General features: G+C 48.6%; 1 protein-coding gene across 6 annotated transcripts in view; it reads right to left on the reverse strand.

Annotated features, from left to right (window-relative positions):
• The window catches only part of COL27A1 (collagen type XXVII alpha 1 chain), a 266717-nt gene that overhangs the window by 7035 nt on the left and 244555 nt on the right, over positions 1 to 15127 (reverse strand). For 5 of the 6 annotated variants that reach the window (XM_082208770.1, XM_082208771.1, XM_082208768.1 and 2 more), the window contains 8 exons: positions 13576 to 13629; positions 12075 to 12110; positions 10312 to 10329; positions 10167 to 10202; positions 8536 to 8562; positions 7567 to 7632; positions 5981 to 6149; positions 5449 to 5558 (listed from right to left, as the gene is read on the reverse strand). In XM_082208770.1, the coding sequence (XP_082064896.1) occupies positions 5449 to 5558; positions 5981 to 6149; positions 7567 to 7632; positions 8536 to 8562; positions 10167 to 10202; positions 10312 to 10329; positions 12075 to 12110; positions 13576 to 13629 (516 nt within the window). The remainder of the gene's footprint in view (positions 1 to 5448; positions 5559 to 5980; positions 6150 to 7566; positions 7633 to 8535; positions 8563 to 10166; positions 10203 to 10311; positions 10330 to 12074; positions 12111 to 13575; positions 13630 to 15127) is intronic. The other variant, XM_082208769.1, reaches the window with a different exon arrangement.

Consider the following 15127-nt stretch of genomic DNA (forward strand, 5'->3'; position numbering starts at 1 on the left):
TGTGCCACTCCCCGTTGCTTGGTTCCCTCTCGGAGCGGACTCGGCGCCGTTTCGGGTTCCTGAAACCTGTGCGGTGCCTTGTAGGGAGTGAGCACCGATCTGTGGAACACCGGATGCATTCTGGAACCCTCCGGAAGCGCCAGCCTGAAAGCCACAGGGTTGACCTGCTCTTCGACTTGGTAGGGCCCCAGTTGCTTATGCCCTAATTTCTTCTTGGCCAACGACCTGGCCGGCACTGCGTGGGCTGCTAACCAGACCCAGTCTCCCACATGGATCTCTTCGCCAACCCTTCTGTGTTTGTCCGCCTGCACCTTGTATGCGTGTTTGGCCAGCTCCAGGTGCCGCCTCAGCTGATCGTGGACCTCCTGCAACTCCGACGCGAACGCATCTGCTGTCTGCGGCTCCCCCTCCACCAGTCTTTCCAGTCCCGGGAAGGTTCTGGGGTGCCTCCCGTTGTTGGCGAAGAACGGCGTGACCCCCGTGGACACGTGCTTCGTGTTGTTGTAGGCGAACTCGGCGAGCGGCAGGTAATCCACCCACGTCGCCGGCTGTTGATTCGCATAGCATCTCAGGTACTGCTGCATGATGGCATTGACCCGCTCCGCCTGCCCGTTGGTCTGCGGGTGTCTCGCTGACGCCAGGTTGATCTTGACGTTTAGGAAGCCCATCAGCTTCTGCCAGAAATTCGAGATGAACTGCCGCCCGCGGTCGGACAGAATAGACCGTGGCAGCCCGTGAACCTTGAACACGTGGTCTATGAACAGTTTGGCGGTTTGTTCCGCCGTGGCCACCTTCGCACACGGGATGAAATGTGCCATCTTGGAGAACAAGTCCACCACCACCAGCACGGCCGTCTTGCCCCTCGAGCTGGGCAGATCCGTGACGAAGTCCAAGGCGACCCTCTCCCATGGCTCGACCGGAGTTTGCAGCGGTTCCAACAGTCCGGCCGGCGGTCTGTGCACTGGTTTGGCCCTCTGGCAGGTGTCGCACCTCGCCACGTAGTCCGCGACCTCCCCTCTCATTCCGGGCCACCATAAATCCCTGGCGACTAATTCCACCGTCTTCTCCTTGCCAAAGTGCCCGGCAGTGGGCGCGTCGTGCAGCTGCTGCAGTACCTTGGCGCGAAGTTCGTCTCCCGGCACGTAGATGGCCCCTTTGCGGATGAGCAATCCATCTCTCAGCTGGAACCCGTCGGTCGCTGCCGTGCCCCTTTGCATCTCTGCCATCTTTGCTTGCGCGAAGGAGTCATTCTGCAACGCTCGTCGCACCGCCTCCAGGTCCACTGTCGCCGCAGCGCACGCCCACACTGTTGGTGCGAAGATGTGCATGGCGGCCGCTGGCGTGGCGTCCTCCAGATACTGTGGCTTACGGGAGAGCGCGTCCGCCATGATGTTGGTGTCCCCCGGGACATACTCTATTCGGAAATCGAAGTTTGCAAAGAACTCAGCCCAACGTATCTGCCTCTGGTTCAGGAACTGTGCCGTGCGCCAGTGCTCCAGATTCTTGTGGTCTGTGCAGACCTGCACCGTGTGCTTGGCTCCAATCAGGAAGTGCCTCCATGCTTTGAACGCTGCATGAATAGCCAGCAACTCCCTGTCCCAGATGGTGTAGTTCTGTTCGGACTTGCTGAGCTTCCTGGAGTAAAACGCTCCCGGCCTCCAAACCCCCTGCGGGTCCTTCTGCAGCAGGACTGCTCCGACGGCCCTGTCCGAGGCGTCTGTTTCAACTCTCATCGGCCTGCTGGGGTCGACATGAAGTAGCTGTTCTTCCGACGCGAAAAGACGCTTGAGGGCCTGAAAGGACTGCTCCGCCTGTGCTGTCCAGATGAACTTCTTTTTCTTGGAACTGAGCGTGTCCGTGATGGCCGCAGTCTGCATAGCGAAGCCTTTGATGAACTTGCGATAGAAGTTCGCGAAGCCGACAAACCGTTGGACCTCCTTCCGGTTGCGTGGGCTTTTCCAATCCAACACCGCTCGAACCTTGGCGCTGTCCATGGCGAGCCCCTTGTCAGACAACTTGTAGCCCAGGAAATCCACCTCCGTCACGTCGAATTGGCACTTCTCCAGCTTGGCGTAAAGCCTATGTTGCTGTAGCCTGCTCAGCACTTCCCTGACGTGTCTGTCATGCTCCTGCTGCGATTCCGAAAAGATCAGGATGTCATCCAAGAAACAGACGCACGTTTTGTAGAGGAGCCCCGCCAACACGTGATGCATGAAAGCTTGAAAAACGTGGGAGCCATTTTGCAATCCAAAAGGCATAACCCTATATTCGTAGGTGCCCAGGGGTGTGAACATGGCTGTCTTCCACTCATCTCCTTCCCGCATGCGAATGAGGTTGTACGCCCCTCGCAGGTCCAACTTGGTGAACACGCTGCCCTTGCGTACTTTTGCGAGGAGGTCGTCGATTCGGGGCATGGGGAAGTCCGATGGCTTGGTCACACTGTTCAAAATGCGGTAGTCCACTACGAGTCTTTTTTGGGGCGTGTCTCGCTTCTTCACAAAGAATACAGGACTGCCCCCCGCTGCCTGGGACTCTCGGATGAAACCGCCCTCCAAATTATGATCTATGAACTCTTTGAGTTCCTGCAGTTCGTCTTCAGACATGGAATACAGCTTCCCTTTGGGCAGCGCCGCCCCCGGCAGCAGGTCAATTTTGCAGTCATATGGTCTGTGGGGGGGTAGCCTGTCTGCCTCCTTCTCGCAGAAAACCTCCAAAAATTCTGCGTACTTGTGGGGAATCGCTTGCAGCGTGCCTAGCAGCAGCTGTGACTCCTCTTGTTCCCCTTCCTGCTGAGGCATGATGCAGTGTTCAGCACAAAAGGAAGAGCCGAAGGTCAGCTGCCTCTGGTACCAAGCCAGCGTCGGGCTGTGCTTGTCCAGCCAACTCATGCCCAATACAATAGGCGTGTCCGACAGTTGAGTGACGTTGAAGCTGATGATTTCCCTGTGATTTCCAAGCCGCAGCACCATAGGTGGCGTCTGCTTCACCACTTGCCCCCCTAGCAGCTCCCTGCCATCCACCGTGACAACCTGCAGGGGCAGCGTGGCAGGCAGCAACTGTATAGCGTGCCGGTCGACAAAGTCCTGCCCTATGAAGTCTGCATTGCTTCCCGAGTCGACGGTGATTGGCACGTCCATGGTGATTCCATTGGGTAGCTGGAGCGATGCGGTGAGCCTCACTACTGGCTTGGGCGGGAGGGGGTCCATGGGCGGTAAAACCTCTGGGGACTGCTTCACTGACACGTCTGGCTGGGCCCCAGTGCCTCTTCCTCCAGCCAGACATCGTCGTTTCCCTGCTGTGGTTCTCCGTGCTGCGTTGCTGCAGTCACCATTGCTGAGGCTGCAGTGTGCTTGTGGAGCCTCCGGGGACACTCTTTCGCCATATGCCCTGGATCCTCGCAGATATAACACTTCCTGTTCCCTCTAGGAGGCTTCGCTTTCACTGCTGCCGGTGCTAGGGCTCTGGCTGCTGACTGAGCCCTTGCACTCCCGACCTCCATCGGTTCCACCCCTCCTCCTGTTGGAGGCGTGGATTGCGCACGCGCTGCTTCTCTGGGAAGGAAGGAGGAGCCTCTGGCTGGTTCGCGCCCGCTGCGCCCTTCGTCCCTGCTCCACGGACGTTCTTCCAGCCGCACCCCCACCGCCAGCGCCCTCTGAACGATCTCCTGCGTGGTCCGGGGTCTCTCCCCCCTCGCAATCTCATCTTTAACCGAGTTGTGCAAGCCCTCCCAAAAAAGGTCTCTGACAGGAGCCGAATCTCTGTCCCATTCCAGGGCACTGACCAAAGCGAAAAAGCGGGCATGATACTGCCTTACGCTGGCCCTCCCTTGCCTTAGTCCATGCACCTCCTTTCGGGCAATATCCACGTCAATGCTTGATAAAAAACAGCCATCCATCGCTTTGATAAAGGCGTCCGCATTTTGGAGCGCAGGATCCTTATCTCTCCACAAATTGCGCAGCCACGCTTTAGCGTCTCCATGCAAATGGGACATGACGAACCCCACTTTCTCTTGTTCATCTCTAAAGTCTTTGTGCAGCAGTTGCAGTGCACACATTACGTCTGCTCTAAAGTTGGGGTACTGTTGCAAATTCCCATCGAAGTGAGAGACCAGACCGCCTGTGCGTCTCCCCAGCCCAATCCCCTCAGGTTTGGGTGTCTGTTGCCCTTGCTTCGTAAGCACGTCCAACCTGACCTGGAGATCCCTGTAGGCGGCAGCTGCTTCCTCCTCTCTCTTCCTGGACGCCAGCGCCTCGGCAGTCAGTCGTGAAACTGCTTCTCTGAGTTCCGTTATTTGCTGTTCGGCCGTCATGTTGTCTGCCGTTCGTGAGCTCTCTTGTAGGCACCCGCTTTCTCTCCTCTCCGCGAGGCCGTGGATGCCCACAATTTGTAGAGACGGAGCTTACTGTCAGGGTTACTTCCAGATCCGAGCTCACAGAGGATCACGCTAGCCAGCGATCGTTAAATAAAAGTCTTTATTGAGTTACAGTCTCCATTCTCGAGCTGCTGCGTGCAACCCTACGTCTTATGCTTAGATCGGCGAAGCTCCGTCTGAGTCTCCGCCCCTTGCGCACCAACTTAATATCCTAGCCCTGCTCCACCTTTTCCGCCTGACAGTTCTCCTCTGGGTCCCTCTGCCCCCCTGGGTCTCCTCCTTCCGGGATTCTTCTGATGCTGACCCCCCTGACTCTCCTGTCTCCTTGCGCCGGGCTTTAGGACCTGGCTCCCTTTCCGGGCTGCCTACTGCGCCACCTTCCTGTGCATTTGAACTTGGCGCGCGCGCCCAACCTTCCACTTTCCGTCTAACCGTCACTTCGCTCCCCGATGAAGGTGTGGCCACTCCTGACTCGTGCCCTCCCTCCTGTTGCGAGCTGCCAGCGCTTGATCCCTGGCGCTCTTCCTCTTTCCTACTCTCTGGCGGTGACGCTGGTCCCGATTTCCAACTGCTCTCCTCTGAGTCCCCTCTGGCTCTATCTTCCTGGGGTGTCCCCCTAGTCTCCCCCCTTGCCCTGGCCACTGGTGCTCCTTTTTGTGAATCTTCTGATTCACTGGAAAGACTCGGAGATCTCGGGTCGTCGTCATCACTCATCCTTTCTTCTGCCTCCTCCCCCTCGCTCTCTGTTTCCTCCCTTGCCCTCGCCTCTGCTCCTGAACCCCTGACAGTAGTACTAATAGTTATGAGAAGTTTAGTATCTACCATTACCTATTTATTTCTTTTCAAAAGTACTTACATACTTACATACTGCTTAATCAAACGTGTCTCTAAACTACTTACATGAAATAGTATAAAATATTAGAGAGAAAACAGCAATAAAGTCTAATCTAAAAAAGCATATTGCCTGTTGCTACACAATTAAGAGCCAGAGAGAGCCCATGAATTTGCTGCAAACCGCACAGCAATCCACCAGTGTATCCAGACCTACTTTTGGCCCACGGATGCCTCAAGCATACCTTTGAGGCAGTGATGGGGCTGAGGCAAGTCTGTCCCCCTTGGGTGAAGTTACAGGTGACTTGAATACTATCTGAAGAACAGCCCAGATTTGGGTCAATCCAGTACATTCCTGAAGGAGAGAAGGGACTTAGTATTATTTATTTTTTAGGAAGACATATGCACCACTTAAACCAAAAAACCTAGGAATAGAAACAGATTTAAAAACAAAGGCATGCAATAAAATTACACCTATGGGTAATTACATGCCTAAATACTTTGTTTTGCTTTAAAGCAGGCATTGGAAACAGTACAAATGAAAGGGCCTGCCATCCAGAGATGCAGCAGGTGAAAGCCATTTACCTGCGACACCTTTGCTTCCTGATGTAAGAATGAGGGTGGAATGGGGTCTTCATTCACAAAACCTTCAATGCAAAATGCAAAGCGCAGGTGCTCTCTCTCTCTCTCTCTCTCTCTCTCTCTCTCTCTCTCCCACTCACACACCCACCCCGTGATGCACTGTGGTGGATGCTGGCCATGTGGATTAACACCTACCATCCTGCATCTTCTGTTCACAGTTCATGAGATCTCTACAGATGCGCGCAGGGTTCTCCTTGGTTCCAAGGGGTCTCTTGATGCTCTGGATGAGGGTGCTGAGGTAGTGCAGAGTCTTAAAGATCTCCCCTCCCTGGTCCATCACTGGAAGGTCTGAATGTTGATAGCTCTGGAGAGGAGGGTGGGGAAAAGGAACGCAAGGGAAAGTAAGGGCCTCTCCAGGCGTCTTTGATGTGCATTCATGATGACTGATTCATGATACTTTTGCATCAAAGACTCCAGGACAGATTATTTGCTTTGTTTCCAATCTGAGCGTGTCCCATAGCTTCCTGCTGAAATCCTGTGGCTTTTCATTCCACTGATGTTCCCGGGTTTGGTGGCTGCTTTAGGGCAGCGGTTCTCAACCTGTGGGTCCCCAGATGTTGTTGGACTACAACGCGCATCATCCCTGAGCTCTGGCCTTGCTAGCTAGGGGTGATAGGAGTTGCAGTTCAACAACATCTGGGGACCTACAGGTTGAGAAAGGCTGGACTATAGGGTGTCCCTGATGAAGTGGAATGATTTGTGGACAGAGCGGTATGAATCTACCACTAATGCTCTGTTATTATGTAAATTAGGTACCCTCAACCTTTTCAGATCCAGGACCCACTTTTAAGCCAAACATGCATTTGGGGGCCCATCTCTTAATCTTTTTACTATATATTTGCATGGTGGTTGTGCTCCTGTTGCAACCCACCTTGGGCCAGGTCTTGACCCACTAGCGGATCCTGTTCCACCAGTTGAAGACCCAGCAGGGCAAATTACATGTTGCAGAACACACCCACAAAAGCCCCCACTGAGTCTGGAAGGCCCCTAAGCAAGTGATGGATTGCTGCTAGTAGGTTTAGCCTAAAAAGAGATTATTACAGGGAGGTATTTGAAGGACTGTGCAAAGAAAATGGACTTTTGTGAGGAAAAATTTGAATGTAAGGAATTATGTTATGCTACAAACATTATCTGGGATAAAAATAGTTAACTGTGTGGTGAACACAGGGTAGGAGTGGAGGAACCCTGGTCCTTTTAAACTCCTAATACCAGAGGAGCTGCAATGTATGAGGGTTCAGGTGGCAGGTCTGCCAAGAAGCAGGTAGATTGTTTTAACAGTTCCAAAAGAGCTGTTTTGGCTACATCAGCCTTTGCCAATCAGGTGCCTTCCAGATGTTCTCAACAACCACTCACATGAGCCCCCAGACTGGCAGAGTTTTTCAGTTATAGCAGTTAACAGGAGAGCCCATATTTTCTATAAGGTCAGGAGAATTGTTGTTGAATAGCCTACCTGCAAGTTTGTATTATATCTTAATGAGATTATATTATTTTATGTATAGTTGGACTGGTACATCACTAGGATATCTATTGTTTTTTTACAAGCTGTTTATATATTTTCTAATACAAACAAACAGACAAACAAGTAAAGATTGCATCCAACTAAGTTCTATTCAGTGTGGGCCCTCAGCCATGCCTTATATCCTGCTCATTTCCATGGCGACTGTGCAGGAGAAATTCGAACGGGTATTTCTGAAAGGATTTATGAGCTTCCTATGACATACCTCAGACTTGAACACAGTGCTGGAACTCATCACTGTTTGGAAAGCTGCACCAAACCCATCTTGCTGCTGGGGAGAAACAGAGGAAGAAGACATGGTAGAGTTGAAGGCGAAAGATGGACCAGAAATTAGCTCTGCCTCCCGAGGCGCCTCAGATTTGGGATTAAGGGCCTAACTGTACAGGCCATTCATGCTACCCTTGCTGTTTTTCAGTGCCAATTGCTGTGCCTGTTGGATTTCGCAGAGATTAAAGCTTGGGAGGCACAGTTCAAACCCGCCTTTCCAGCATGCTGTGCTCTTGATAACAACCCACACATTCACGCACTGAGCTGGTGCTAGGGATGGGAGATAAATAATTTGATTTTATTTGCATTTTAATAAGTAGCCGCCCAGTCTGCATTTCCTGACCCAGTACACAAACCGAAACACATTGTCCTTCAACACTGACACTTCTCTAAATGTTCTGATGCAGTTCCTCAAACAATGTTTACAACACATGAAAGCAAATATATTCGTGAAAATACGCAATAATGCATTGTGTTAGGGGCAAACAGCTCGCAAAAATGCCTTTATTGGAGAAATTTGCACTAAGATTCGGACAAGTTTTCCTGAGGATTTTTGAGTATTTTCTTTTTACAAATCGCTGTGGAAATGTTGAGAACTGAATTTAAGACCTACTGTACAAAGGTAAAAATTACATTCATTGTTCTGTCCATTTTTGCCTCTGGCCTCACCCACTACTGGCATGTGGCCCTCAAGTGGTTTGCCCAGATGATAATGTGGCCCTTTGGCTGAAAAATATCTCTAATCTCTAAGGGATGGTGGTGTTTGCAACACAGGACAACACTTTAAAACAAAATAAAAATCTGGTGACCTAGTCATATGTATAGTTTTCCAACAGCCGATACAATTTCTTTCAGTGGTGTCCCAAAACACACGAAATCACAAGCAGAATGAAATTTCAGAACTTACCAATGTAGCCAGCATTACTGGGGGACCCTACAAAGTTAAGAGACAAAATGATGTGTCATTTGCGCCAAGCATGTCCCTTTTGACATTGCCCTTAATTACCATTTTTAGTAAATAATTTAATGCACTGAAAATGGGGACTGGTCAACCTACTTCTTTGTTTTCTCTGTGGTCAATTCAATATGCACACACCCACTTCCAAAACACCCCCAATTTCTACAGCAAGAATTTGCAGATTTGAAGTTCAGGTATGCTTTGCAAATCAATCCAATTTTCTTCTACACCCACAACCACCCAACCACCCAATAACATGCCTGTTGTTTACACCCCTTATTTGTGGTTTCATATAATTTTGAATTCTTTAAGTCATTTTGTGGCAGGAGAAGTATATGCAAGAAGGGAGAATTGGGGGTTCACAGTAGAGGGACATCCATTCCCCCCGACCCCAAATGTCAATCCTCTTTGCTCTTTCTCTAGCTTCAAGCATATAACTCCTTATGCATCCATTTTCCCCACAGGTTATACAGTAAGCACACGATTTATGAGGAGGTTGCTTTCCGGGGATTGCGCCTAAAGCCAAAATTGCTTATAGTCAAAACTCATTGGGTACAATGGTGGGTGGGATCGCTCAGGCATCTTAAAGCAACAGAGTAAATGCAACAACAATCAACTCAACAAAAACTTTAAATTACTGGGTCAATAAGTTTTAGCCCGGTTCCAAAATAACCTTGGTGCCAGCCATGCCTACGAGAGGAGGGCATTCTACAGATGGGGTGCCACCACAGAGTTACACCACATCATATATAAAGGATCTTCACTGGCTCCCAGTATGCTTCCGAGCCCAATTCAAAGTGTCGGTACTGACCTTTAAAGTTCTGAACAGCCTCGGCCCAGTATACCTGAAGGAGCGTCTCCACCCCCATTGTTTAGCCCAAACACTGAGATTCTCCAAGGTTCTTTTGGCGGTTCCCTCACTGTGAGAAGTCAAGTTACAGGGAACCAGACAGAGGGCCTTCTCGGTAGTGGTGCCCTCCCTGTAGAACACCCTCCCATCAGATGTCAAGGAGATAAAAAACTGCACAACTTTTAGAAGACCTCTGAAGTTAGACCTGTATCAGGAAGTTTGTATTGTTTGACATTTTACTATTTCTTTGTGCTGAAAGCCACCCAGGGTGGCTAGGGAAACTTAGCCAGATGGGCTGGATATAAATAAAATAATACTAATACTAGTAATAATGATGGTGGTGATTATCTTCTCCTAGTGATGGAATATTGAGAACAGACTCTCTCCTGAAGTTCTGCTACTGGCAGGCTGCTATAGGGAGAGGTATATAGGCTTTGGGTACAGTATTTGGGTTCCAAGAAAGTGCGGGTGCAGGCTGGTGACTGAATGCTCCACTATTCAAATGCAAATTCTCTATGCATGTCAGGGAGAAGGCAAGACTAGAATCGGGGTCCGTGATATGCCAGATTCCCCCCCCCTTTTAATGTGGAGGGATTTCTCTTTGTTATGGAGGAGCTTTCAATCACGTGGACCTGCAGTCTTTACAGCCCAGATACAGTTTGACCTTCTTAGCGGGTCACAGTGATAGGGAAATACAAAGTGAAGTATAGACAATTTTCTAAACACATACCGGAGGTCCAGGGGGTCCTTGAGGTCCTGGGGAACCCTAGGAAGACAATGTAGATACATGTCATGTTTGCTTGTTCTACTTCAAAGAGGCTTGCATAGTTTTGATGGAAGCAGCAATCTTGCTAGAATTGCTCTGCCATACTCACCTTAGGACCCTGCAATCCCTGAAACACAAAAAAGGAAAGGAAGAGGGTGTGAATATGGGTCATTCATGGAAGGTGCTTGGTGGTGCTTGAGATGTACTGGCGAATGTGAGAAAAGGTTGTATGTTTGAAATCTGATTGTGCACCAGAGTACCTGTCTGACCTTAAGATTTACTGTCAGTATTTTTCTGTTTTGTGTTTTGTTTTTGCTTCAGATATCTTAAGAATTGCTGGTAAATGTCAACACACCCCAATTTTTTGACATTTAGCATTACACACAGTATCCATACCTCTCTATGGAAAACGAGTTACTAGACTTTGGAATGGCACCTGCTGTTCTAGCAAGTAGACACAAATGTAAAGTCACTTGGGGTTTAATGGCTTCGAGCTTTAAGTTTGCTTAAAATGACACCAGCCACTTGGTCATACCGACTCCTCCGATCTCTGGGAGCTCACTAAGGTGTACTAACAGAGACTGACTGAGTCTGCCTGCAAGCAACTCTGCTTTATTACCCCTCAGTCTCTGAAATTTTACCTCTCACCCTCTGCAGTTTATTTCACTTTTCGTTAGGGATGTTGTAAAGTTAAGTTTCTATATGGCCACCAAACTGCAAACTTTTCATATGAAAGAACCAAAAGGAAGTAGCTATTAGCACATTGTTAAGTGTGGCTTCCGTTTTAGTTTAACCATAGTTTAGTGCTATGTCTAAACTGCAGTTAATCTTTACATTGTGATAAGACAGTTTCACAATCCACATTTGAAGTTGGCTTGTTTCAGACAAACCAGAGATAGGTTAAACAAATCCCAGTTTGCCTGTCCAGACAACAGAAGAATTCATAGTTATGTTACAAAGGATACCAAATTTTGGTACATAGCAACATATGTAGTGGGAATGTCCACAAACGGAACAATTTTGGAATGAAGTTTTATCTCCATATCTCAGACAATCCCAGCAACCCTAGCATTTAGCTTTACTTCATTTACATACTTCAGATATGGACCAATTAAGAAGTAAGGAATTGATAACATATTTATCAACTGCAACTAGAAGGGTAATAGCCAGAACTTAGAGAATCTTGCAATTAATAAATATTGATCACTAGTATAATATAGTCTGGCAAAGAGACTTAACAGAAAAGCTGTTGCAAAAACTGAAGGTGGCAATGGGAGAGAAAAAACAAAATATTTTTTACACTGTATGGTGTGATTTTATTTAATGAAACAAATGAAACAACACATGGACGAGAAATACCTACAGCAAACATTGTCATATGATGTGGATAAGCAGGCACTATTCATTAGCTCACGCCTACTAGTCTGTGTTTCCCAAGTTGATTTATTCAAGAATTCATTTTACTGGTTTACTATAATAGCCTCATTATTATGCACTGTAGAATGATATGTTTAGTATTTTACCCCCTAATAATCCCTTTTTTGTTGTTGTTAGTCAGGTCATGTTTTATGATTTATGTCTGGACAACTTTGTAATAAGAAAACAACAACCAGAAACAAGCCAAGGTTAACAAAATAAGGAAGTTAAAGCTTCAGGCTCCTCCTCACAGATTTATCACAACACAGCCATGATTTCCCTTCTGGCTTATTTTTTTATAGCCAAAAGCTTATGGAGGAGGCTGAAATCTGCTGTGGAGGACCAGCAGGTAGGAGGGAAGAGGTTCACCATTTGTCCCCCACCTTGGAAACTGCCACATCAAATGTTTATAATTACCTGGTTCTGAACATAGCACTAATAGAGCAAAGGACTCACCATTTCACCATGACTGCCTTTGTCTCCTTTGGGGCCCTATATGGACATGGAACAAAACACATAGATGTGCATGTCATACTAAAATCCAAAACATCCATGTGTTCAGATATATTATTTATTTTATTTATTGTGCTGCTATACTCCCCAGTAAACTGTTGCCTGACTGCCAAGTGTGGCTTGACTATTCAGCCGCTTTGCCTCTGCTTTGTGGCTGATTCACACATGAATGTGCCACTTGTCAAGCTCCATGCATAGGGAAAATTAGTGCATCCGGTTCCAGCTTAGCTTTCTCTACTCCTTAAGACATTTTCTACATGCAGGTTTTATGCACAGAGGGAGAATCTGCACATTGTTTACTACAGACAAAGGAGCATACATTTAAATTTGCAGTTCTGAATACTGGTGCTTAAAAATAAATAAATCTGAGCATGCGGGCCAAAGACAAATTTTGCGCCATGTGGGCACACTCCACATTTCATCTGAGTAGCAAAAGCTTACAGTGTCAGGGGTGGCAAATCCTCCCCCCCCCCCCGTATTACACCTGCAAGGTACGGCAAATAACAGCTCTGAGGGATGCAGAATTGCATGGGCGGGAGGAAGGTCTATCCCCATCCCTCCCCCAACGACACAATCCCAATCCAAAAAACAATAGTGAGGGAGATCTAAATCATGGATCTCCTGTATCCACATCTGCGTTGGTCCTGAGTGACAGGAACTCACTGCAAGTTGAAAGTGTTGGCAATGGTGGCACTTGGAATCGTAGAATTAGAAGGGATCCCAAGGATCTAGTCCAACCCCCTGCAATGCAGAAATCTCAACACGCGGTCCCCCGTCCAATTTGAAACCATACTGTACCCTGCTTAGCTTTGCAAATGTGCCATCAGTTTAAGGTTCTCAGGGAAGCCACCCTGAAAGTGGAGAAGGCACAGAGTCCCCAGGGGGTTGGATCTGGAGGAGGAGCAGGCCCGTGCAAAGCAGAGGATAAGCAGACCAGGAAGGGCTTTAAATCCAGTGGTGACTGGTGGCCAATGGGTCCAGTAGGGCAGAAGGCAGGGTGACCAAGAGCAGGTGGAGCTGGAGCCAATGTGAGGCAGAATCAACTCATTCTACTTTTGGCCCCGCCCTCCTCCCTGCGGAGTTGTACAAGGGCAACACTGAGGCTAAGGAGGACGAGGAGGAGACTGATTATGCTGCCCCCTGGACAGATTGCAAGTAGAAGGACAAGTGATGAGGGGGATTGGTGGAGGGCAGTCTCAGTCACCCTAATGGGCCAGCCCCCAGTGTTAAAACCTGGGTCTCAAGGAGTCCCTTGGAGCTCAACATTTCCAGAGTTAAGCTGCCCAATGGGAATCAGGAAGCGAACCAAGGTAGTGTTGTGCCACCAAAACTGAACCCAGCAATGCATATTCCCTGAAAGTTGGGAGCGACTGATGTAGAGAACCCCCACACTTACTCCAGTATTTACAACCCAGGTCAGAATGAGCAGGAGAGAGACACTTACAGGGCTTCCTGTTGGACCCCTAATCCCAAGTGGGCCAATAACGCCTTCTTTCCCCTACAGAGAACAAGAAAGGTTGGTAAATTTATTAAACTACCAGTACTTCCTACCACCAAGTCCTAACAGACCTTTCTTTCCCTTTCTGTGCTTCCCATTCACACCATAACCCACCTCCATTTTAAAGAGTGCTTCCATCAGCTTCAGCTGGTGGCTCAGCTGCGCCCCTGCGTGGACAGGGATAGACTGACTTCTGTCATCTGTGCTCTAGTCACCTCTAGTTTAGATTACTGCAAAACATTATACATGGGGCTGCCTCTGAAGAAAGTTCAGAAACGTCAGTTGGTGTAGAATTCGGCAGCCAAGCCACACACCAGGGCAAGATGGTTTAAACATATAACACAAATTCTGGCCTGACTGCACTGGCTGCCAATTAGTTTCTGGGCCCTACTCAAAGTGCTGATTTTGACTTAATAAAGTCTTAAATGGATCAGGACTGCAATACCCCAAGAACTGCCTCCTTCCATATGAACCTTCTGAGGCCCTTCTTCACGTGCCTCCTCCATGAGAGGTCCAGAGGATGGCAACATGAGAACAGGGCCTTCTCTGCAGTGGCTCCCCAGGAATGCTCGCCTGGCACTTAGAGATTTATGTAACAGCCCTCTGCTACCAGACCTTTGTCTATTAAACAATCTATGTAAGGCCTTTAAAACTTGGGGGTGGGGCTATTGTTTTGTTTGTTACTATGCCGTGTCTTTTTGTATTCTTATATTGTAAATGGTCCTGTGGTCCTCGGATGAAAGGCGGTATAGAAATTTAATAATGATGATGATGTTAATAGATAGGTTAAGACAAGGCCAAGTAGAAGGAGCAATATACCAGAGACAGGCACTGTTTTGTAGAGTGCCCAGTTTAGTCATGGATAGTGGTGGCAGAGCAACTTGGCCACAGACCAAAGAGAAAAGGTTGCAGATATAAAAATGTGCAGGTCCACGTTATCTGGTGTAGTCATGCTGTGTGTGTGTGGGGGGGGGGGGAGCAGAGGTGCCTGGGGTCCATTAGGACCTGTGGGGGGGGAGGGAAGCAGGGAGGCCAATAGGAGGCAGAACCAGAGCCAATAACAGGTGGAGCCAACTCATTCTAGCTTTGTCCCTGTTGTCCTTTCTGCTGAGTTCTACAAGTAGGACAACACAGAGACTAAGGAGGAGGAACCTGAGAGGCAGTGCCACTCTCTGGACTGAATAGGAATATGAAGGCAGGCAGGTGGAAGCTGCCTGAGGGCAGGCTGAGGTTGGTGGGGAAATTCCTATTGGCCTATTGGCCAGCCTCTACGGAATAGGAGAATACAGTCATATAATCATAGCATCATAGAACTGCAGAGCTGGGAGGCACACTGAAGATCATCTAGTTCAACTCCCTGCAATGCAGGAATTTCAACTCATACATGACAGAAAGCCATCCAACTTCTGCTTAAAAACCTCCAAGAAAGGAGAGTCTGCCAACTCCCAAGGGAGACTGTTTCACCGTCAAACGGCTCAGGAAATGGCAGGGAGTGGAA

This window comes from Podarcis vaucheri, assembly GCF_965113315.1.
Source record: "Podarcis vaucheri genome assembly, chromosome: Z".
NCBI classification, from domain to species: Eukaryota; Metazoa; Chordata; class Lepidosauria; order Squamata; family Lacertidae; genus Podarcis; species Podarcis vaucheri.